The sequence below is a fragment of the Neovison vison genome, chromosome 2 (assembly GCF_020171115.1).
Source record: "Neovison vison isolate M4711 chromosome 2, ASM_NN_V1, whole genome shotgun sequence".
Taxonomy (NCBI): Eukaryota; Metazoa; Chordata; class Mammalia; order Carnivora; family Mustelidae; genus Neogale; species Neogale vison.
The window spans coordinates 97933002-97959331 of record NC_058092.1 but is presented as its reverse complement, the minus strand read 5'-3'; the positions used below and the strand labels follow the sequence as shown (position 1 = coordinate 97959331).

Here is a 26330-nt window from a genome sequence, read left to right as displayed (position 1 = left end):
AACCGTGAAGATTTTTCCTTGTGCTTTTACTCACCTCCTCTTAGGATAAGCAACGGTACATCTGCACCTACTGGAAACTGCTTTAGCACCTCTACCACTTGGAGATGTGTTAAATTCTGCACATTTTGATGGTAAATTTCCTTAATTATATCCCCTTTCTGGAGGCCTTGACACCACTGACTATCCAGTATCATTTTGACCTTCTGTCCTGTTGGGCTGTCAGCAATTGCAAACCCAAAGCCTTTGGGGCCCTTAATCAGAGGGATAGTCACTAGTTCGGGCTGGGAGCCGCCCGATGATGCCAGGGATGCTCGCTGCTCGCTCAGATCCGATGGTCCATTGAGACGGTCACTGATCAAGGTGGGTCCTGGTTTTCCATTCTGGTCCAGGACCACTGCTCCTGACTTAAAATCCTGAGTATTCATGCAAGTCTCTCCCTTGGTTAATGACTGTCCATTGATGACAGGAGTAGCAGCAACAATGTCCACGACAGGATCTTCACTGTCATCAGGAAGTGGATAACCACGGCATAGAGTGAGGTTGACATACTGATTGACAGGTACCAACTGAAACATCTGGACAACATCGGCATGGGTGTGACCAAGGACACAGTTGCCATTGATGTCTACAATAACATCACCTGTTAAGACACGTGTTAAAAATATTAAAACCACCAGGTAAGTTAATGTTTTGTTGGGTAGGGTGGAACAAAAATAAACTCATCATCTAAATTTGAATTCTGGAAACCTCTTACTATTCATTAACTGCTGAAAAGATAGATTTTGAACACAGACACATCGTTCTCCCTTCTGTGGTTCTTATCTAAAAAAAGAATATAAATGTATGAAACCTTAATTATCTTTGCGGCAAAGAGTTATGACCTCAAGCTCAAGGGAATCATTTGAAAAATAACTGTGAATTCATACGGTCATTGTTAGTATATCCTCTGTGTCATACCTAAGCGGCCACACAAAGCAAGGCTCATGGCAGTAGGTATTCAGTCCACAGACAAGGAGCAAATAACTCCATCAGCTACTCGTACAAACAGGTGATCTTTCTTTTTTTTTATTAAATTATTTATTTTCAGAAAAACAGTATTCATTATTTTTTCACCACACCCAGTGCTCCATGCAATCCGTGCCCTCTATAATACCCACCACCTGGTACCCCAACCTCCCACCCCACCCCGCCACTTCAAACCCCTCAGATTGTTTTTCAGAGTCCATAGTCTCTCGTGGTTCACCTCTCCTTCCAATTTACCCCAACTCCCTTCTCCTCTCTAACACCCCTTGTCCTCCATGATATTTGTTATGCTCCACTAATAAGTGAAACCATATGATAGTTGACTCTCTCTGCTGGACTTATTTCATTCAGCATAATCTCTTCCAGTCCCGTCCATGTTGCTACAAAAGTTGGGTATTCATCCTTTCTGATGGAGGCATAATACTCCATAGTGTATATGGACCACATCTTCCTTATGTGGCTTCCTTATGTGACATTCGTCCGCTGAAGGGCATCTTGGTTCTTTCCATAGTTTGGCGACTGTGGCCATTGCTGCTATAAACATTGGGGTGCAGATGGCCCTTCTTTTCACGACATCTGTATCCTTGGGGTAAATACCCAGGAGTGCAATTGCAGGGTCATAGGGAAAGAAGTTCTATTTTTAATTTCTTGAGGAATCTCCACACTGTTCTCCAAAGAGGCTGCACCAACTTGCATTCTCACCAACAGTGGAAGAGGGTTCCCCTTTCTCCACATCCCCTCCAAAACATGTTTTTTCCTGTTTTGTTAATTTTGGCCATTCTAACTGGTGTAAGGTGGTATCTCAATGTGGTTTTAATTTGAATCTCCCTGAGGGCTAGTGATGATGAACACAAACAGGTGATCTTTCAATACCACTTTCTGGTTCTTGATTTTAAGAGGCCAGTAATTACAGAGGCCAATTAATTACCTAAAATTAAAAATTCATTCTAGTTTGAAAAATGTACGACTGAAGACTACAATCATGTACATTATGAATGTATGTCCCTTTGGCATCTTTCTCAGTCTTAATTGTACAGATTTTCAATTTATCCTAATTTCGGATTTTGAAAGGAGAAACAAGTGACAAGTAAAGAACGTATTATTTAAGACGCAGAAAAGTCAGCTAAACACGTTCTTGTAGAAATTGTTTTTGCTTTTCTGATTTTACATTATTACGACCACTTTGTGGCACAGTCATTACTCTATGACATTCATCAGTGGTGAATTTTTTTTTAATGCAGTCTTAACTTTAAAAACCTGCCCTCTAATGTCTCACCCATTTGCTGCTTTTATTTGAATATGATTATTTAAAAGGTTATTGCCAAATACAGGTGCTTTAATTTGTTCTGATTGCATGTAGGCTCAAAAAAAATCAACATAAATGGTATTTAAAACAAACGCTAAAGTGTGCAGAAATGTATTTCATAATGTAAGACGACACAGAGATCAGACTAATAAGAAACAAAGTTTGGACTTTCCCTCCCCTGGTAAAAGTTTCCAGAATTTCCATGGGAGTACTGTATTGCTCTACAAATTAGACATCAGTTTTAGACAAATCTGCATCTCTATTATGAAACCCTGACAACACATCCAAATGCTACCAAATGTGTTTTGTGGACAAAATGTTAAAAGAAAAAAAAAAGGGCAAAACTGAGAGCTTAAAAATTTTGACTAGTGATTTTACTCTCTAGTTTGTTAATCTCATGAAGTCATAAGAACACAAATCATTTTTCTTGTAACTTCTGATTATTTTAACTTTTCTTGTTTTAAGTCTTAAGTCTCTTGCTTTTAGCTTCTAGTTTTAAGTCTTAAATGGGAAAGCAAAATATGAGAGATGCCTATCCTAAATGAAAATAAGTTGATATGTGCCATCAAAAATACTATGGCAACTGAATTGTCCAAAACCAGGGACACATTTGCTTTAGCAAATAGTCTAAGAAGGGACCTTAGCGGCAGAGTAACATCCTTCTGGGAAAGAGTGCTTAAGCCTCCCTCATAACTATAACCATTCTTGAACTTCCTCTTACCCCCTCAGCCATAAAAACTGTCAGCCATATAAAAATATCTAATAATTAGCAAGTAAAGACTTTGGGAAAACTATATAAAAGACAAATTTATATGGCTCTGTGCAAACAGTAATTTCATGTTGACAACTCTTAACATCAGAGTTTAATTTTACTAACAACCAGTAAGACTAAGGAAGCAAAAACCAAACCAAATCAAACAAAACAAAACTGGGGAAAAAACCATGGGACATCATTTGTTCCCCATCACTATAAACATCACAGTGGGTCATTTTTCAGGAAAGATTATAGGTACATGTTAGATAGCTCCCAAAGTACCCTACATCATCGAAGAAAAACAACCAAACAGTTCTCTGAGATGCCTAATCAGACTTTATCTTAGCACACTGGAGAAGTTATCTCGAGATGATACAAATTACTCAAAAAAATCAATACACTTAATATGCTTTCTCTAGATGTACACTTGCTTTATAAAAAATGGCCCTCCCTCAAAACGAGTATGCACTGAATTTAGAGGATAAACTATTTTATCCTCTAAAATAGGGAGGACTCTCCCTCCCCAGCTGTATAATTTAGTTCTCCATGTATATAAATGGTATGTATAATATATGTTTATATAGTTATTATATATGTAAATACAGATTTATCATATATCAGTTTTATAAGAACATATGTAAATGAAACCTCTGTAGTTCTTACTATACTACCACTGCTCTTCAAACCATCCTGAGAAATTCCTTACCTGGTGCAATTTTCCCATCCTGAGCTGCAGGACCGTCTTTCAGCACATTTTTTACTTGTAGGAACTCATCCGGCCTGTCTCCACCAATAATGGTAAAGCCAAATCCCATTGTGCTTTTCTTCAACGATGCTCGGATAAGGATGCCTTTCAGCTGGGATGGATCTCGAGTAAAGTGGGATTTTTCCATGTCTGCACCAGAACAAGAAATGGGTTTGAGAACAAAAATAAAAACAATGAACATGGCCCTCAGAGTCAACTTTAAGAGAGTCTATGTAACTTAAATATAGTAAACCATAAAGGGATGCACATTAGAAAGAATCTAATGTCATGAAACCGAATTTAACTTCATAAACTACTAAAAAAAAAACCCAAAAAAACCAAAAACAAAAAACCTTAGCCAGTGACTCCAGGCATCTCTTACAGGACTTCTCTATGTTATCTGAAAGGTAAAAGCATGTACTTTATCAACCCCTCATTGCTTTGTTTATTCATACTTTTTCTCAACCCAAAGAGTCCTTCATATGAAGTCAAAATATGCACCTGCGGGATAACCTTTATTATTAAATTCCTGAGAGTCTTACACACCATTCAGCTGTACATTTCATTTAAATAAACATCTACTGAGCTCTACTGAGAAAACACTATTCTGAGAGGATGAAGGCAATGGCTACACACTTATGAAAAGGAATATACTGAGATACACTGAGAACTTTTTATAATTCACAACTCGGGCTTTCTGCAGCCTTCAGTTTGTATCTGATGAAGGCATGAATTCCTAAACTATCAGTAAATAGCTTCACCTTTCTTTCCCTTTTACTCATGTTTAGTGAATACTCTGGGAAGAAAACAAACAGCTCCACTGAAAAGCCCATTTCTGGACGTTTCCTCAGATGATCCTAAAACTGAAATTGATCCATATTGGCAAATAATGAATTTATACAGCTCCTTCTCCTTCCCCTCCTCTCCTCTCTGGCTGCATTTGGGCACTTTTGAGAACCGTGAAAAGATCTAATTGTGCTATTAATAACTTACAAAGCATTGTTTAAATTAACTTCTAAAAAGATGGCCTAACATTTGTTGCCAAATATTTAATAGTTTTATTGAGATATAATCACATATGATAATTGAGTCACTTAAAGTGTGCCAGTCAACGCTGTGCAATCATCACCTAATTTTAGGAACCCATGCGGGTTAGCAGCCACTCCCCAGGGCTCTCTCACCTGCATTCACACACCCTCGTGTTAGGCAATCACTGAGTTGATTATTGTCTTCACCTCTGCCCAATTTGGACATTTCATATAAATGGAGTCATGGACTATGTGATCTTTTGAATGATTTCTTTCACTGAGTATCATGTTTTTGAGGTTCATCTGGGTTTTAGCATGTATGAGGACTTTATTCCTTATACTGCCAAGTAATATTTCACTGTAGGGATATATCACGTTTTACTTATCTGTTTCTCAGTAGATTGACAGCTGGGTTGTTTCCACTTTCTGGCCATTACGAGTGATGCTGTTATGACCATTCACGTATAAGGCTTTGTGTGCACATACACTGTCATGCCTCTTCTGTATATACTAGGACTGGAAGGGCAGCAGTTGCCATAAACTTAAGAGTAACTATGTATAACGTTTTGAAAAACTGCAACACTTTTCCAAAGAGGCTGCACCATTTTCTATTTCTACTGGCCTCTATGAGGTTTCCGACACTGGTTACTGTGTGCTTTCTGGTTCTAGCTACTCTAGTGAGCATGAGTGATATCCTGCTGTGGTCTGGGTGCTCATTTCCCTAAGGACTTCAACCAACACAGGTGACGTGTTTCATACAGAGCTCACACTCAGCACTGTATCGAGCCTAGAGTTATTTATGGAGAGCTGCTGCTGCCCCTCTTAGCAAAGGTTTTGTTTTGTTTTGTTTTAAAGATTTTATCTATATGTCAGAGAGAGAGAGAGCTCAAGCAGGAGGAGCAGCAGAGGCAAGCCTCCTTCCCGCTCAGCAGGGAGCCCGATGTAGGACTCGATCCCAGGACCCTGGGATCATGACCTGAGCCAAAGGCAGATGCTTAATGCTAAGGGCACCACCCAGGTGCCCTTAGCTTAGGGTTTTAAGAGGTACACCTTAAAGCCTGTTACCAGTCAGAAAAGAGTCATCTTTGGAGCTGCCCCATATGCCAACAGGGACTGGGTGGTATAAACGGTTCCCTCGAGAGGTAGGGATGTCCTGAAGATACTGACAAAAGTAGGCTTGTGGTGAGAGTAGGTCTACTGACATGGTCCCTACCCCATCTGTGTGTGTGTGTGTGTGTGTGTGTCTGTGGAAGGTTTCCTGTTCTTCTCTCTCGACCTCTCGTTTTTAAACTAGACTGCTTTAAAAAGAAGAGTAAATAAAGGTGGCCTTTGGTACAGGAAAAAGAAAACTTCTCCCAGTTCTGCTGATCTCTTCTAAATAAAAGTACTTGACACAAAATAAATAAATAAAATAAAGAAAGGCAAGAAGAAAGATAGAAAGAAAGAAAGAAGGAAAATCCACTATTTTGGGTTTCTCAAAGTGGAGGACTAGACTCCAGAGGGCAGTGCACTGACCACTGTAGACACTATTTTGGGAGGCCTCTTGGAGCTTGGCCAGCAAGCCTGTTCCTCGTCATCTCTCCGTGCACTGCTGAGCTGAGCTCTTGTTCAGCCTCTGACATTCCAAGTAGCCATCTGTCTCTGAACGAAATATTGCTTAAAAAAAATCATTCAACACATTCAAAGCCTATTCAGTCGTGTAAGCTGATTATGACTGCCCACTGGAGTCGCCTCCCAGGTTGTGGACCAGATCATCTGCTTAATGACTGTGTACACAAGCAATTGAGGACAAGATCTGATGAAATGTACCTTTCTCACTTTTAACTATGATACTTCAAATATTGTGGTACTTCTGGTGAACTATGTCATGCTCTAGTCCTCATGAACATTGGAATAAGAGGGCCTCCTGTGGGCAAAACTAGAAAATCAGCATAGGACACATGAGATTCAGATGCGCAAACATTAGAAGGGGGAGAAGGCAGCTCTAGCTAATACCTAATTTTGAAACTATGAATAAAACAGCCAAAGCTAATGACAAGTTGGTCAGAATTAGGTCTTGTCAGAATTAAACACAGGAAAGGGAGAATAAGAAAAGCACAAAGGGGGGCGCCTGGGTGGCTCAGTGGGTTAAGCCGCTGCCTTCGGCTCAGGTCATGATCTCAGGGTCCTGGGATCGAGTCCCGCATCAGGCTCTCTGCTCAGCAGGGAGCCTGCTTCCTCCTCTCTCTCTGCCTGCCTCTCTGCTTGCTTGTGATCTCTCTCTGTCAAATAAATAAATAAAATCTTAAAAAAAAAAAAAAAAAAAGAAAAGCACAAAGGAACGGTCTTTGATTCTAAAATACCTGATTTTTTTTTTAAGATTTATTTATTTATTTTATTTGAGAGAGAGAGTGAGAGAGAGAGAGCATGAGAGGGGAGAAGGTCAGAGGGAGAAGCAGACTCCCCACGGAGCTGGGAGCCTGATGCGGGACTCGATCCCGGGACTCCGGGATCATGACCTGAGCCGAAGGCAGTCGCCCAACCAACTGAGCACCCAGGCGCCCTAAAATACCTGATTTTAAGTCCAAACCATGGGGTTTCGTTGAGTGATCTTGGAATGTTATTTGACCTCTTATTTTTATTTATTTTTATTTTTATTATTTGACCTTGTAAAGTCTCAGTTGCTTCATCTATAAAATAGTAGTAGTAGTACACCTCATTCATGGGATTGTTATAGGGATTAAACTAGGCCAAGCTTCAAAAGCACAGGCAACAGGGCCTGACAAATAGTAAGTGCTCAATAAACGTACAGGAACACAAACACATGCATCCTGGCTCAGAAACTGGGTACTTCTGTCCTTGTGGCAAGTGTATCCTTGGAATGGATGCATCCAACAACAGTAACCTGATGCTATCAAGGCATCTGAATGGGGACCATAATATTAACCTCGCAGAGATATTTTGAGTCTTAGCTGAGATGATATATACAAAGCATCCAACTGCATACCTGACCCATTAGCTCAATAAATGGTAGCCATCATTCTTCAAGAACTAGCATAACTTCTACCATTTCTAGGAAGTTTTTCTTGCCCTCTCCACAGTCAGATTTAATTTCTCTCTCCTCTGTTCCAAGTCTCTCCTTTGTTATGTCTGCTATCATACTATCTCTTCCCCTACCTGTATCATGAGCTCCTGAAAGACAAAGCCCAAGTTATTATTCTCCTTTTGATGCCCAACTCATAAGAAAGTGCCTGGTTACCCAGATTATTAACACATCCACACTCACACCCATGCTCCCTGCCCTCGAGAAGCTTAGAGTTCAGTGAGGGAGAGAAGATCGCCCTTGATACATGGCCATGAAGACATGGGCATTCAGGAACTCTATGTTTTAATGCAAAGAACTCTGAATTAAAACTCAATAAAACTAAGTGCAAATTCTGGCTTGATACTCACTATGATTCTAAGCAAAAGGCTTCTCTTCACTGAAGTCTCAGTTTCCGTACGTGCAGTGGGGATTCATTTCTCTCTCAACTTAGTGTCCTCCGTCTAGCCTCTCTGAATCAAGGCTATCAAAACAAGGAACTGCACCCCATCTCTACTTTGTCACTCACCATTCCTTCTTCATTCTACTGCATTTTTACTTCCTGTCCACTTGCTTTTGCTAGAGTGACAAATCACTTCCACGTTGTTGACCTCAGTGTATGCGTTTCAATTTTTGCCTTTCGGGACTATTCAGCAACATGGGACACAAACACTCAACTTCTTTTTGAGACTCATTCCTTCTCGTGGTTGCCTCTCCCTACAACCTCATCTTTTTTTACTTTTTCTAACCATTTCTCTCTGTCCTCTGGCCCCTGGACCACCATTTCATGTGTCTGTGGCTTTATACATTCTGTTCCTTCTACCTGGCATGCCTTCTTGTTCCTCTAAAATTATCAATGGTCTGATTTAACTTTTCTGGACACTTCAAGATCCACTCTTAATGTGTCCTCTGCTTTGAAAGCTCCTGTGTCCTTGACTTTCTCCACCAAAGGAGAAGTGAGCACTCCCTCCTTCACGCCACCTATTAATACGTTTCTATTAATACAACATGTACATCTCTATTAATAACAATGAGACCTAGTATTTATTGCCCACCATTTGCCAGATAGCATTGTAAGCATTTTCCATATATTAATTTGCATGCTCAGAACGGCCTTACGCGGTAAATACTCTTTTCATTCCTATTTCATAGATGAAGAAAAAGAAGCACGAAGAGTTTAGGGAATTCATCCAAGGTTACATATTTGGGATTCACACCTGCTTCACCCTCCACACACTTAACTGCTCTCCGAGGATGGCACCAAATACCATCTATAACCATTAATTTCCTGCATCAGCCTGTGAACTCTTGAGGGCAAGACCTGTCTTACTCCTAATTGTTTTTGAATACTGTGTGATTGGTAGAGCACTAGGCACATAGTAGGTGCTCAGAAATATTTGTTAAATAAAAATGCTTGCTAAATCAAATGCAAAACCTAAGGGACAGGACTATGTTTCTAAAGAGTAGTTGTAAGAAACAAGTGCCTCTTTTGTGGACAACAGAAGAGAAGTCTACTTGATTTGTACAGTATGACCGCACAGACAGAACGCCGGTTATTAGGACAGATGGAGGAGCGGGGAGAGATGAGGGGGGATGAGTGGAACGTAAGAAATTTTCGGGCAGCTTTTTCAAAATACACGTGGCTAGGCTCATAAAAATGTTAGGATCTATGTATTTTAAAAATATTCTCCAAATGATACTGAATGACTGATGCCCTGCCATCCCACTTTGGGAATCAATGATACAGGCAAATACTATGATGGATTTATTCCTATAAGTTAATAAAGAATCCTGGATGGTCAAGCACATTAGACCTAAGCATTAACTTGGGAGAAACACATAATGGATTAGAGATCTCAGACTGTCCTGGCCTGAAACACTGGGAAACAATGCAGTCTTTGTACCACAACTCGAGCCCATAACAAAACTATTCAATACCTTGTGCCAACTATTTCACACTTCCCATCTAAGCAACATGGGAAGATCCCAGTATTCTCAAAAAGTTTAGATGTTTTATTAAGATTATTCCTATCTTCACAGTGACAAAAATCAGATATTCTCTGTTGCAACTCAACACTTCAACAATAAAAAGTTCCAGCTTATTTTCATTAATTCAGCACATAAATTTCAAAGGCATTCTTAGAAGAAAAGACAGGAAAACATTCTACCTGGTTTTGAAGATCCAGTATCGGCCTGTCCTAACTGCTTTTTCCTCTTGGCTTCTTCCACTGGATTTTCAAACTGGGTTTTCTGGTTAAGGTGACTGTAAAAGTAGACAAACAAGCATTTCAGTTTAAAATGAAAGAGTTATGTTATTTTTAAGTAGGCTGTTAGACCATTTCACCCCCATAGGTGAAGGGGCAAACATGTATCTCTAGACTGTGGAACTCAGAGAAGCTGAAAGATGGTAGGGGAAGGGCTTTTGACAACGAAAGAAAGACCCATGGAAAATGCCTAAAAGTGAAAGCTGCTGAAACATTCACTATAGCTTCTGCATCGAGGTGCCCAACAGAGCCAATAATAGTTTTCAAAGCTGTAGGAGACGCCTTCACATCTAATGCAATCAGAACAGTTGGTAATGGATCAGTTCACTTTCTAAAAGGCAGTTAAAGGTAGGAGGATTTTAATTCAAGTTTCTTTCAAATGAAGTAGCTGTGAAGATGCTTTTGGAAAAATTTGAGTACAGAAGCTTTCTTGAAATTTACTATTATTTTTCCAACTGACTAACCCACATCAATTTAGCACTATAACTAAGAAAGAGATTTGCTTTTATCAATTTGTATCACAGAACAACTTTTCTACACTTAACTTTTTTCATAATTATATAATAATTAAAATAATGATGTAATCACGATAGAAATTTAGCTGGTATTTCTGGTTTGGGAATGTTCACAACTGCTTTGGAAAGCACACAAGTCTGTGAGGGAAAGCAGAACGGCCTGGGGACACCAAGGGTGAGCAAATGGCTAACAATGGTCAATGCGTGACGGGTGGTAATAGTACGTTTCGGGGGGAAGGTGGGCAGAGCACTGGTCAGTCTGGCAAATCAGTCAGTGGGATGTTGGTTAAGAATGCAATTACTGCACACAAGTTATTTAAACAAGTTCCGATACAGAGGCAATGGGAATTACAGTCTAGTACTTCCATGGTACAAATGTATTTCAGCCAAATGACAGCATTTTCCCGTAGAATCCACTTTAATGAGAAGTAACATTAGCAAATACCAACAATTAAATATCAAATCATGAGAATCTCAGATTATGACTGCCTTTAGATAGGGTGAATATTACAAAATTTGCCTACAAATGGTCCTACAAGTTGGATAATTACTTTGCCATCTGTGAACATTAATGACAGTGATGGAGGAGGGTAGCAAGGACCCCCACCAGGGCAAGGTGTGCTGGTTTTCTCTATGTCATTTAGGCTTCTAGTGCATTATTAACTCTGCAACAGACGTAGTTGTTTCAGAGTTCTAAACATGGCAAGTTCCATTCGAAATTCTTTGGGTTGTGATTTCGCTAACTCTCAAGTATGCTTCTGCTTCCTACCAAGGTGAGGCCCTTATCATTGAGTTAACTGATAAGCCCTGGGGGGGGTGGAATGGAGATCTTTGGTATGAAGTTAGGGACCAATTATTTATTAGGTACCGATATTTTACATGTTCTTGAAAGAAAAAAATAAAAACACCAGAAACTGACACTCAGCAAAGAATAAACCTGTTTAGCATAAATCCTGGCTCTCTTTAACGTCATCAGTTGGAATGACTCATTTTGCCACCTAGGCATTAAAACATAAAAAGTAGTAATTTGTATTTATACTCTATTGTACTGTGTGGGAGAGGAGAGTAGAAGTATGTAAGTGAGTAATCCCTTCCCTGAAAACTCTTTGACAAAAGACTGTAAGATTTTAGTGCAGGGAGTAATTGCATCTGTCACCTTAAACTACTTGGATTAAAATGCTACCCAAATAACAAAACAAAACATAAAAGTTAAAACACTCTCCTTTTCATTTAGTTACTTATACTCACAATATTGTTTAGATGTAAGAGATTTTGTTTTCCCATATAACTAGCTATGGGAAGTAAGACAGGCATACCTCACAGATTACAGAGAAAACTAAACAGGGTAGCAAAGAAGCATGACTAAATCAAGGACATATAACTTGGAATGTCATCTGCATTAATATTTTGTGTATCATAGGTGGATTTCAAAAATTCATCTCCACAAACAAGACCCTTATTCTATCATGACGGTTTTGAGATATGTGAGCAGAGGTATATTTTGACTTTGAAACCCAAGTGCGTCAAGACATTCAATGCAATACAGGAAGACAACATTTCTAAATACGTACACATTCTTATAGAAGGCCTGCCATTAAATTTTTGGAACAATTCTTTTTTCAAAAATAAATTAATCCATTTCAGAATCTCATCCCCGAAAATAAATACTTGCAAAGAAAAAGTGCCATTGCAGTTGGTGTTACTACTACAAGGCTCTGCCAAAAGCAATCACTGTGCCATCTGGTTTGACAAAGTGAGAGCGCCAAAGAGTAGCCATTCAAGTAACAGCTTTTTATCTCCATCAGTAAACTCACTGCAGATTACTATGGTCGGGATTCAAAACCTGACTAATCTGGGAATCAAGCCACACTCCGTAGCTCAGCTGACTCCCTGCTAATGTGCATCTTGAGTACAGCCTGCTCTTTCTTAATCTAATAAATTACCCTCCTGCAAAATGAGCCTGTTCTGGGAACAATCAGACAAAATCATTTCGCCACTGCTGTTGCCTCTCATTCAGGCGATCTTACACACGCTCCATGACAACTGGGAGTGGGTCACTTCAGGATTCACCCGAAAGTTGCTTCAATATGGTATCTTTGCTTAATGAGAATCAGATCGTTTAGCCCAAGATTTTGTAAGAGGCAAATGACTTTCACCTCTTGACCATGTATTCAAATTTACTTGGCACGGACAAGAAGAGAGTGAGAATCCTTATTGCAGAAATGTTCAGCAGTGTCAATGATAATTAATAGTTTACTGAAGCCAAATTTAAATAGGCTAAACAGCTGGGGGGGGGACCCACAAAACCTTTCCAGTAGGCCTTCCAATAGTCCTTTGACTGAGAAACGGTTGTTTTATTTTAACTAAATATGCTTTAGAAAAAACCACCACAGTAAAAGAGCTGCTGTCTACTTTTCACATGAGAATATCAACAAGATACTAAACAACACCATGAAACTAAGAAGGCACAGCCTTCCAAAAGAACCGAAGTGTTGACCCTGTGGATTTAAATACTTAAGAGTCAAACTGAACTGTTCTTAGGGTACACGTTCGATTTTAAGAAATCATTCCAAAAATCTAGCATCAGGGACTCCAAGAACAATCTACACATTCTCATCAAGACAAGATGTACACTTGAAATAAAGGTGACATTGTGTGCCAACTATACTTTGTTAAAGTAAAAAGACTAGGGCAAGGACAGGAATCAGAGATACTACAGGGATAAATACTAGGAAATGACATTTGTTTACACCAAAAAGTGATGAAAAATTAATAAGCAATCCTAGAAGAATCCTAGAAGATTCCCATTTGGTTACTTTCTCAGGTAATGATATTTGGCCTTCACTACCTCGGCAGTAGGTTCAGACTCCTAGTTTCTGGGTACGCGGCAGCAACATTTCTGAGGCAGTTATCTGCCTGAGGTCAAAATTCTACCCATAGCATTTGGAAAGGAAGCAATCGCTCATCATAACAATGTCGTGACTGCATACATGAAAAGAGGGAAAGAATCTGAGGACGTTGAGAACACCCTGACTTCTCTAACATAGGCAGGTGTTCTGTGCTCCGCTCCGACACACACTTAAGTTTAAATTTAACCGTAGCAGCTGTGTAAGAAACAACCTCCTCCCCCTGAAGTGTTTCTTGATTAACTCCCTGGAAGACAGAGCATTTCTAATCCTGTACTCCAAAACTTTGGATCATTACGGCTCACTGCCCTTACAGTGCTTTTGCCGCCTTCACGACCAAATAGCTGTGGGGTTGGAAGTGACTGTAACAGTTCATCTAGTCCATGCCCTCATTTCACAGTCTTCTATACGCTACTTTCCTCTTCAGATGCTGTGGTCGTAATGGTAACACTCCCAGCTACTCATCAGCGTGGCCACGTCCCTCTCGCTCTGTTTACTTCAAAGCCAAGTTCTGGGGAGCCCAGAACCACTGAAGTAAATGCTCCTGCCCCTACTTCTAACTCCCCTCGTGGAAAGCCTCAGAAGCTGGGTTGCCGAGACATAAAGTGTTGTGTTCGGGTGATCCCCTAAAGCTGTACAGTGAAGGGAAGACGTCTGGGAGAGTTTGAACTGAGGTAACAAACTTACTCGACGTAGTAGGTCCCGTACTGTGGGTCTTCTATCTTCTCCCAGCCATAAGGAAGTTCTGGGGGGAAAAAAAGGGAGTAAAAAGCCAGATTCGAAACCAACAGAGAAGAATTCACCATGAGTGAATTTAAGTGTCTTTTAGTTCATGCCACTCATATTTGGGAGACCGGCCAAAAGCCTAGGATTTGCTTTCAAAAAACAAACAGGGCTTGGGTCTGACTGGCTTCATCAGGAGCTAGCGAGTGTCTCAGCAGGTAATTAGGAGCCCAGAACAAAAGATGACCTTCAACTCAAACGTGTTTACCTGAATCAGAAGCCATAAAACGTTAATTATTTAAAAAATCGGCTGGTGTAGATCCTTCATTTAAACAGCTTGATAATGTCAGTGCAAGACACACTAGCCCTCTGGTTCAGTACAAGCAGCAGCTGCTTGTTCCGTTCTTCACCATTATATGTAAAACTTGTCTATTTTGTCTGTTATTCTGCCCCACTCTCCCCCTAAAAAAAAGTCCAGCCTTGGATTTTTTTTCCTTTCAGGTGAGCAATTGAGATTTCCTTTACATCTAAGAAAATACCCACTTTCCCTTGCATTAACTTGAGCTTTGGAAGGAAAATGTGAAATAATGACCACAGTCCCTTTGTAGAATCTATATTTGTGTCTGGTAACAAAGAACTATCTTACATAGGATTATTATATATTATTCATTCCAGGTAACTGACCAATGAAATAGACCTAGAAAAACTGACAGTAGGTGAATATTTGATAGCTTAAAAAAAAAAAAATCTGGTCTCTACAAAAGAAAACTGACCCTGTCAAGAAAGAACCCTCTTTTCCTTCCCACTGTTTTCCAAGTTAAGGCTTCTGAAGAATCATTTTATTAGTAAGACATGGATTCACTTGGCAGGAATGTTCCTAGCAGGTGGTTTTAGTGCTAATAATTTATACATAGGAGCCAAGCAAAAAGGAGTTTTCTTTTTTTAAAAAAACCCCACAGTTCCACGCTATGATGATCCATACTTTTATTTTCAATTTCTTTTAAAGTGTTTTCCTGCTAGGATCACACATATACACACACACACATACACACATACACACACACACACATGCAATGTATACTAGACAACAAGTAGGCTTAGAATATATTCAAAGCTTTATTAATTTTTCTCCCACTTAGCGTAGTTTTGATGCACTGACTTTCTAGGTAAAAATTTCACTGTAATGTAGCTGACAAGATATACGAATTATTATGCGCTAATCAAGTTATTTCACATTCAGAATAAAGGCAGAGAATAAAAGACTAGCCCCTTGATGAAAGCTCTGAATCACCTTCACCCTTTTTTTCCATCACATTTCTCTGCCCCCCCGTCTGTGTGTGTGTGTGTGTGTGTGTGTGTGTGTGTGTGTGTGTATTGATTGGTGGTTTTGAAGCTTGGTGAGTTTTTGTGGTTTTCCTTTGAAGGACCGGGCTGAAATGTCTGAGGTAGAAAAGAAGGGAACAGTTGAAAATGGCTATGTGAAAACAGAATAAAACAGCTGAGAAGAACTGAGGCATTTTTCAGCTCACTTTGATCCTCCACAGCTGTGAAGCAAAGAATTGTCAATTAAGTAAGGATAATAATTTGTGACCAGGTAACTGTTATGGGGAGAAGAGTATTTGTTGGATTGCATGTGTAAAATATGTTCTTTAATAATACTACCAAAGCATTACCATTAAGCATCCTCCATGAAAGAGATTTTTTTCTTTAATAGGGAGTTTCTTGAAATACCTCGGGAACTGAGTGGTGCTGAGTGAGGCTGGGCCCTATTACGGCACCACAACTAGATTTATGCTTTGTTTTTAGAAAAGTCTGGAGAGCTGCAAGAACTGTAGAAACCATGTGATATCTAAAGAACTCACTAAAAAGAATGTATTAATACTTAAAAAGGATAAAAGATCAACATAAATATATTTCAGCATTAATCTGGAAGTTGATTCAGCATTTTAATTAGCAACTAACAGAAAAAGCACATCCTTTTTTAGGACAGTAAATAAAATGGTAATTTATTCTCTGGGTTACTTTTAGTTATGGCTTTAATTCCTCACCACTGAGAGCCTTAGCCAGTTTTCTGCAGGGCAGATTAATGCAGATAAAGAAGCAGTTATTATTTACCCATTCAAAATAAAGTTAATAAAAGTAACCCTAAAACACCCAGCAGTTTTATACATTATCCAGTGGGTCAATTAATTCACTGGCTTCCTTCCCTTTATCCCTCTCCCTCTCTTCCTCCTCTTTTCTTCTTCCTTAGGCAAAAATAATTAGAAACACAACACTTTTTGAGGTTCTTGACCTCAAAAAGTTCACAGTCTAAGCAGAAAGGCAGAAAAGATAAATTACATAATAAAGATAAACACCAGCTTTTTTTGGGGGGGGGGATGTGCCGAGGAATGACATCAATTGCCTGGTAAGCTATCAAGAAAGCCTTCTAGAAGAGGGTGATGGGGACGCCTGGGTGGCTCAGTTGGTTGGACGACTGCCTTCGGCTCGGGGCGTGATCCTGGAGTCCCGGGATCGAGTCCCGCATCAGGCTCCCAGCTCCATGGGGAGTCTGCTTCGCTCTCTGACCTTCTCCTCGCTCGTGCTCTCTCTCAAATAAATAAATAAAATCTTTAAAAAAAAAAAAATAGAAGAGGGTGATGTTAGAGAAGTCTTAGAGGAGGATTTGGAAATGGGGAGAAGGGAGCCATTCCGACAGGTCAAAGAGTGCTGAAGGGTTAAGAATGGGTGGGATTTTCAGTAATTACAAATAATTTGACAGGACTGGAGTGAAGGTTGTATGCAAGGTGCTTATCTCATAGGCAAGCACCAAATCACATTTCTTGAGTGCCACGTTAATGACTGTGATCTTTATTTAGGTGACAGTGGAACTGATCATGCTGGACAAAGACAAAATTAAATTTATATTTGAGAAGGATTATGGGCAGCAGTAACAGAGGATGGAATAGATGGCATGGAGAATAAGGACAGACAAATAAGAAAATGGGCAATAGTCTGGACAAGGAGTCTCAAAGGCTGGTACTAAGGCAGTGGTAGATGGAAAGGAGCAGGAGAATGTTCACAGAAGTCAGAGTAACAGGACTCAGTGATGCCCATGAAGACTGAAGGAAGAAAAGAAAAGAGGAGGCCAAGACGATTCCCAGGTTACCGGCTCTTCTGGTGTGAAACGGATACCTTATCAAATACTGACTGAATACCTACCATGAGAATAGCTGTGGGAGTAGGAAAGTGGTATTCACTTGGATTTAGAGGCATTTAGGGGACAGACAAAATGTAAAAGGTCCCTGGTACTGTCCTTTGCACCACTGGACACTCAAGAGATGGCAAGCATTTAAGAGTCAGAACTGAGAGAACAAAATAAAGAGGATCCAGTGAGGAGAAAGTTGAGGCTGGGACTGGCTGGGACTCAATGAACTGGGGGGATGTGACGTCACTGTTGAAGGCAGACAGGGCGGGCATACAGGAGACTGAGCTCAGTCAGAAAGGTAACATGTTCGAGAGGCCTCTGGAACATCCTGGCAGAGATATCTTATAATCTCATGGAGACTGAAACCTGGTCCTCAAAAGAGAAATGTGGGAAGATAAGGATTTGAGAGACATTGTATTTAATGCTACAAAAAAAAAAAAAAAAGAGACATTGTATTTAAAAGCCACAGCATGGGGCGCCTGGATGGTTCAGTTGGTTAAGCAACTGCCTTTGGCTCGGGTCGTGATTCCAGGATCCTGGGATAGAGCCCCGCACTGGACTCCCTGCTTGGTGGAGAGCCTGCTTCTCTCTCTCCCTCTGCCTGCTGCTCTGCTTATTTGTGCTATTTCTCTGTCAAATAAATAAATAAAATCTTAAACAAACAAACAAAAAAAGCCACAGCAGGGGTGCCTGGGTGGCTCAATCAGTTAAGCACCTGCCTTCAGCTCAGGTCATGATATCCAGGTCCTGGGATTGGGCCCAGCACCTGGCTCTCTGAGTCTGTTTCTCCCTCTGCCCCTCCCTCACCCCTGCTCATGTGCTCTCTCTCTCTCAAATAAATAAAATCTTAAAAAAAAAAAAAAAGTCACAGCAGTGGACAAAATTACCTGGATAAATTGTGAGCAGAACAGGTAGAGAATAGAACCGCAGGAATATTCACAATTTAAGGAGAAGATGGAGAAAGTTAAGAATAGTCAGGGGGAAAGGTGTCAAAGACAGGGAAGGGGAGCATGATCAACACTAAAAAACACTCTGCAAAGCTGTCAGAATCAAAGGGCTGAAAAGAGACCACCAAATCTGGGAATCAGGAGGCTACTGGTGACCTTAAGACAAGCACTTTCACTGAAAAGGTAGGCGGCGGAAGTCAGCGTATTGTAGTAGTGGGAAGGAAAGCAGGAGGTAGAGTCCTTAAGAAGAGATGACCTACCTTTTTTTTTGAAACTTGGTTGTGGAAAAGACAGTTGAGAACTGTGAGGAGTAGGGTCAAGAGAACGTATTTATCTACTATTGAGATAAGAAAGACCTAACACCATATCTTTCTGGGCTAGAAGCCAAAGCATTCTCCCCAAAACCATTTCTGGCAGTATTAAGCAGCTGGCTGGTTCTACAGCCCATGAATTTATCTTTGTTTCCTCTTGCCCAGATAATATTTTTCTTATTTAAATATATGAATTGCAATTATTTTCTCATTGTGGAGTAGTCAGTTGATAAATCTTTTTTATCATTCCCTAAGCTCCACAATACCATCAACATTTAGTATTTTTTAGCCTTTAGTAAAAATGGAATCTTTCATCATAAAAGAGGTGACCTGGTATAAAATGGGTTCCTATATTTTATTTTTAAGATAACTATTTAACCAAAGCACTACCTATTTTAGTTGAATGAAGATAGATATATACATCAATTAAACCACTGGATACACCACCAAGACACAGTTGGGTTCTGGATATCAGAAGACTAGGAAGGAAAAGGGCAAGTTTTAGAAACTAAGGTTTTTCTAGAAGATCATCAATGTTTAGCAGAATACAAGCAATAAACATCTTAAACTACAAAAACTTACATTTAAAATATCTTCATTATTATTATCCCTTATCGAGCATCTACTCTGCAAAGCATTGTGGAGAACACCAGTGTAAGTCAGATTTAGTGTAGAGGGAAATAGTGTATTATGGGGCCATTTCCGCCATTCAGGGAGGGCACCAAGTGCACAGTATCGTTGGCTGAGCGTCAAATAGGCTCAGAGGTCGCAACTGCGGGGTTCCCACAGTAAGTACAGGTGACCTGAGGAAGGCCTACCCAGCTGTGGGGATGGAAAGTAGCCCTTCTATCAAAAAGTTTTGAACATTCTTAGAATACTAAATGCACCTGTGGTTGCTCTATCTTAAGAAAGATATAATTAGGATGACCATATAATGTACTGCCCACTTTTGAGAGTAAAAGGAGACACTATTATTAATGATGCTGGGGCAAAAGGTATAAGCTGGGTTCGTTCTGGGCCAACCAAGACATATTGTCACCTTCAACGTAAAGAGCATTAGGGGGACACATTCATTCAACTTTTCAAATTTCCACAGAGGGGAGAGAATGGGAGACACAGTCCCCTTTCTCTGAGCCCCTTTCCTTTTTTCTCCAAGGAAGAAAGTCTATCCTATATGACTGGAGACTTTTAGACATGAATTCAGCTTGGCTCAGGGCTTGGCTCTTGAGCTCCCTCACTGTTGCCCGCATACAGTGCAGTCTGGTCTGATGTGCCAGGACTGCCTTAGGGGAGGGGGCCTTAGCTGATCAGAGAGGCCAGAGAGCCAGACTTCAGCACTCAGCTGAAGGCTGCTTTCTGTGGGGGTAAAACACCAGTAAGCCTATGTAGGTGCAGAGCTAAGGCCATGTCTGCTCACCTGCTCCCATTCTAACCCATCCCTCTGCTTCCTGGGTCTTATTTCTCTATTGACTCCCAATAGGTGAACAAAGATAGACTCACTATTCATGGCCTCTGCCCAGAGCTTCATAGAGATTAAAACATATTTTCAAGGAGGCTGAAATAATCTGGGGGATAGAGTGGCTTCTTCCCTTCCCTCTTTTCCTTCTCCCCTCCTTCCAAACATTTAAGCCTCTACTGAAGGGACAGGTAGATAAGGAAGACAAAATCATCACTCTTACAGAGTATATGCATCTAGTTACTCTGTAATGTGACACATGCTCCAGTAGAAATATATCCTGTGCTACTGTTGAGCACAGAGAAGAGAACACCTAATTCTGATCCGCAGAGAACAACAGAGGAGGCGACAAAGAAATTAGACTCTAGAACTGAGCTTAGGAAGAGAAGTAGGTCTGAGTCAGGTGGACACAGGGAGTGAGGCTTGTTCCTGGCTAAAAAGATGGGCACGTGGCAGAGGCAAAGACAAAAATGTGTCATATTTGTGACATGAAAATACTTGGGAGAAAAGAAAGAAAATACTTCAAAAAAAGAAATACAGAATATAATTCAACTGTAAACTAGACTTTATTCTGTGACTGTAGGGAGCCGTTATAGGTATTTGAACAAGGGAGAAGTGTAAGATAGTTATATTCCAGAGAGTCATAGCCAATGTGGCCAAAGGTTTTTGATCATGTAGCCTTATCAGCAAAACACTTAACATGTGCTTCAAGATGTATATGGTTATCCATAAATATATGTGTCCCACACTACTACTATGTACATAATAAAGGACACACAAAACAAAAAAAAGAGATAAAGATGAAATGAATGATTATCATGGTTTTACCTCAATGTGGTTTTAAAAAGCTAACATGAGGTATAGGAAGTACCAGCTCTGCTGTTTACTTCCTGTTCGTTTGGGCTTGCATAGTTGTATTATCTTCAACAGGCGGTATCTTTGCAGAAATCCTTTTAAGCCACATTTCAGTTGTGTGGGAATTAAAAACTAAATAACAAAGTCTATATATCCTCTTAACTAGGCACAAGTAAACTGTAAAACCTTATTGAGTGCCCTTGACAAACGTAATAGTGCTATGTCCATTTTCCCCCCAAGACACCCAGGGTACTGTGCACGATCATCTGACATACAGAATGAGAAAGAGCGCGTTGTCAATCTGTATGTAAAATAGGAGAGAAACTTAGTTTTTTGTCCCAGTAGAATCATTATGAAATTATGAAAAATAAGTTCTAACTGTATAGGGAATAGAGCAAGAGGAGAGGAAGAAGCAGATGTGCCTCTGATCATCTGGCCCAGGGGACTGTGAGCATGGTACCTATGACAGAAAGAGAGATGGGGTGACTCTGGGAGAAAGATGTCACTTAGTTTTAAATATGTGTATTAGAAGTGCTTTTTTTTTTTTTTTAAGTTTCTACATGTTTTTGGTTACGGAGATAAAGTTGATACAAATTATGTTTTAAAATTAAAACAAAGATAAATAAAAAAATTTAAAAGTCTCAAATGCAATAGGAAATACAAAAATAGAATTCAAAAGAGGACCATACTAGAGATTCAAAAAGGAGGCCAGCTAGAGTGGATTTAATAGTTAGAGCTCTGACAATAAACACATCCTACCACGGAAACAGGAAAAGGCAAGAGAGGCGAATGGAACAATCAGTGCGCAGGAAAAGGCGTGAAGAGCGGCAACAGAGATGTACCTGAGAAGACGAACACCACACTCACCCACTTCAGAAAATCAAATTCTCTGGTATTATCTATTCAAGTTGACCTTTATAGTGGCTGATTTCACCATATGGCACTTTCTGATGAAAGCCGTATAGAAAAAGGTGGTATGTTATAAACCTCAAGCAAAATACAGAGATCTTAAGTGCTTGCTCAGTTTAAAAAAAAAAAATGAGTTTTGACAATTGCATGTGCCTTCCTAAGCACCATTCTAAACAAGGTGGAGGGCATATTCATCATTCCAGAGAATTATTTCAATTCACCAACCTCCCCATTCCCTGCCTCATTTTCCAACTTCTATCAGCATAGATGGAGTCTGCCTGTTCTCAGACTTTAATGCGTAAGTGAATATCCATTCTTTTCTGTCTGGCTTCTTCTATTCAGCAAGTTTCTGAAATAGTTATCAACATCTGTTATCTGTTATCTGTTATCAACAGTTTTTTCTTCTTACTGAGTAGTATTTCATTGTATGAATATACCAAAAAGTGATTATCCATTCTTCCACTGATGGGTATTTGGAATGTCTCCAGGTTTGAGTTATGGATATGGCTGCCATGATCAGGTAGAATCTTTTGGGGAACATGGGCTTTCATTTTTCTTGAGACAATGCCTCATGGGCACTTTCCAAAGTTCTCCACAGTGTTCACATAATTTTACCTCCCCACCTACGAGTAAAAGTTCCCAGATGCTCTACGATCTCCCTATGATCCTTGAATCTAGTCCTTCCAGGGAGCGTGAATGGCCTCTCACTGTAGTGATGGCTGATGATGAGAACCTTTTCAGGTCCTTCCTGTCTATTCTGCTGTTTTCTTTAGTGAAGAGTCCAAGTTCTTTGGCCATTTTGAAAAACCACCTTATTGAGGTATATTTTGTATATTATAAAATTAATCTGTTTTAAGTGTTAATTCAATTTAAGGAGTTTTTATAATTTACCGAGTTGTGCAACCATCACCACAATCCAGTTTTGGAACATTTCTTTCACCCCAGTAAGCTCCCTCATGCCATTTAATCTCTGTTCCCATCCTCACCACTGGGCAACCACTACTGATCTGTCTTTCTGTCTCTGTAGATCTGCCTATTTCAGACACTTCACATAGATGGAATCCTGTGGTAGATGGTCTTTTGGGTCTAGTGTCTGTCATTTGGCACAACACACTGAGATTTGCTCATGTTGTTATATGTAAACTATTTCATTCCTTTTTATTGCTGAATACTATTCCACTGGATGATTTTATTTATCCATTTATTAGTTGGTGGCCATGTGAACTGTTTCCACTTTGGGGCTGTTATGAATAGTGATACTATGAATATTTACAGGCAAGCCTTTGTGTGGACATATGTTTTCATTCCTCCTGAGTAGATGACTAAGACTGGAATTGTTAGGTGATGGGGTAAATTTGTATTTAACCCTTAAGAAACTGTCAAACTGCTTTTCAAAGCAGCTGTACCATCTTATATTCTGCCCAGCACTGCACCAGGGGTACCATATCTTCCTGTCCTCACCAACATTTGTTATTATCTGTCTTTTCTGATTATAGTTACTCTAGTGGATATAAAGCAGCATCTCTCTGTGGCTTTAATTTGCATTTCCTCAATGACTAATGATGTTAAGTATCTATACTAGTGGTTTTTGGGCACGTGTAGATCTTCCTTAGTGAAATGTCTATTTAAAAAATTTTCCCATTTAAAAATTTGGTTGTTTGTCATATTAATGAGTTATAACCATTCTTTACAGATTCAGGATATAATTCGTTTGTCAGATACAAATCGCAGAGCCTACAACTTTGTCTATCCATTTTCTTAATGGTGTCTTTTGATGAATAAAAATTTTAAATTTTTAATAAGTCCAATTTATCAAGTTTTTCTTTCATGGTTCATACTTTTTGTGGCCGAAGACATCTTTGCTAATCCTGCAATTAGGAAGTTATTCTCCTAAATTTTCCTCTAAAAGACTTAGGGTTCTCGCTTTTATGGTTATGTCTTTGAGCCATCTGAAATTAATTTCTGTATATGCAGTGAGGTATAGTTGAAGTTCATTTTTCCTTACGAATATCCACCCAGTTCTGCCAGCACCATTTGTTAAAGATCCTCCTCTTCTCACTGAATTGTGAGAAGAGGATTAAGTGACCACATATGTGTGCATCTATTTCTGGATTCTCTATTCTGTTCCAGTGATCTACTTGTCTACACTTATGTCAATGCCACACTGTCTTGGGTATTGAGCTTTATAGTAACTCTTCAATTCTGGCTGCCTCTGTCCTTTACCTCTGTCCTTTTAAGGACAGTTATCTGGCAAATTGGAGCTATATATATTTTAGAATTGGCTTGTCAATTTCTGCAAGACAGACTCAGAGGATTTAGATTGGGACTGCACTGAATCTAGGTATCAGTTTAAGGAAAATGAACATCATTAACAGTACTGTGTCATTCAATCTGTGAACACAGTGTATCTCCTCAATTATTTCAAATCTTCACTAATTTCTTTCAGGGATATTTTGTAGTTTTCAGTGTGTCTTTTGCATCTTTCAGTAGATTTCTGCCAAGGTATCTCATTTTTTAAAATATCATGGCAAACAATTTTAAAATAATTCCATTTTCCAACTGGCTATTCCTAGAAAAAAATCTTAATATTGCAATCAGGTAGAACAAAATGTATAAATTGTTTAATTTTTTTTAATAGATTGGAGTTCAGTTTATAGGAGGCCTATCTGAAACTCATTCTCAGGCATTCATTTTTTAACCAATGTAAATAATTTCTGATCAGTGATACAAAATGAATTCAAATTTTATTCACCTTCACTCTATATTCAAGAAGATGTAGCAAACAATTTTGGTTGGGGTAAAGTGTGTATTTGTGTGTAAGACTATACTATTAAAAATGTTATAATTAAAAATGGTATAATACATAAGACAGACAAGCATTACTACCTAAGAATTCTTAGAGAAATTTTTCTACTAAACAGTAAAAACTGTGTGTGGGTAGGGATGGGAGGGTGGGGTATATTGGAGGCTTTCACTGAATTTCTACTGATGCTCTAAATGAAAGCTTAGCCATAAATACTAACACACCTATCCTAGTGATACTAAATTAAATATATTTTTGAAGATTCAATAGCCATGATGAGGCTACCCTGTGGGTAAGAATGTATCTAATTTATTAAAATATTGATTTAGAAACGGAAAACTTTGTCTTTAAAACAAATGTGCAAGAGGGCAATTTACTTTTATTAAGACTCTTAACAAGAATTCTCAGAGAGAAATAAAGTCTTTCATAAAATTAGATGCAATGGGGGTGCCTGAGTGGCTCAGTGGGCTGAGCCTCTCTGCCTTTGGCTCAGTCATGATCTCAGGGTCCTGGGATCCAGCCCTGCACTGGCCTCTCTGCTCAGCAGGGAGCCTGCTTCCCTCCCTACCCGCCCCCCCCTACCCCCTGCCTCTCTGCCTACTTGTGATCTCTCTCTCTATGTCAAATAAATAAAAAAATAAAATCTTTAAAAAAAATTAGATGCAATGACATAATTATCAGAGTCAGTTGAGGATGATATCCACCCGCTGCTTATGGGCTTAGGCACATTATGGTTTGTTTAGGTTTTATGAAAACTCACTGTCTAAGCAAGAAGAATAAGAAGGGATTAAGTGAGTAAGTACAGTATAAAAGATTTCTGAAGCTCTACCTCCGTCTTCACAGTCTTCAGGGGCTTTGGCTTTCTTACAAAGACGAGGATCCAACCAGGTGGTTGTCTTGGTATTGTGGCTGCAGAATAAAGATTTCAGTTAGAAACAGTCAAATAAAGAGGGAGGAAAGTATTTCAAAAGCAAAGATTAAGAGTGACTGAAAGGTATATGATGTTTGCACATTTCTCTCCTACAGGCTGTTTGTACACCTCTGATTCAGTAACTCTATTGTTCTCAATCTGCTCCTTCAAAACTGCCAGAGAGGGAAGGCAATGCTAGAGGCACTAATTTGAGGGAGAAGACTCTAAAGAAGAGGTAAAATGCCAAGAACAGAATAACAGACACTGATTTAAGCAGTCAAAAATATTTCAAAGTGTGGGCATATAGCCCTATACTGTGCATTATCCGGTTGAAAAAGCTACCTTGAAGACCTTGTTTGGTTGCTGGCTGAATTCCTTCCTCCCTCCCTTCAAAAAACCTTCTATTTCTTGAGTACCTGTGCCGCCTGGAACTGTGCTGACGGCTGGCGATACAGTGCAAGACAGACTGATTCCCCTGCCTTCTAAAGGGTTCTTTAAAATGCATAAAATAAAAAGTCTTCAAGTATCTCTTTCGGCAACATGGAAGTAAAAATCATGGGTACAGTTAAAGTCTACTCTACAAACTATGAATCACATGCCGGACAGAAAAAAGGCAGCAGCTCCAAA

General features: G+C 39.5%; 1 protein-coding gene across 3 annotated transcripts in view; it reads right to left on the bottom strand.

The window, feature by feature from the left end:
• The window catches only part of MAGI3 (membrane associated guanylate kinase, WW and PDZ domain containing 3), a 245123-nt gene that overhangs the window by 35366 nt on the left and 183427 nt on the right, over positions 1-26330 (bottom strand). For all 3 annotated transcript variants that reach the window (XM_044238942.1, XM_044238941.1, XM_044238940.1), the window contains exons 6-10: positions 25623-25702; positions 14290-14347; positions 10086-10180; positions 3790-3978; positions 35-640 (exon numbers count right to left, since the gene is read on the bottom strand). In XM_044238942.1, the coding sequence (XP_044094877.1) occupies positions 35-640; positions 3790-3978; positions 10086-10180; positions 14290-14347; positions 25623-25702 (1028 nt within the window). The remainder of the gene's footprint in view (positions 1-34; positions 641-3789; positions 3979-10085; positions 10181-14289; positions 14348-25622; positions 25703-26330) is intronic.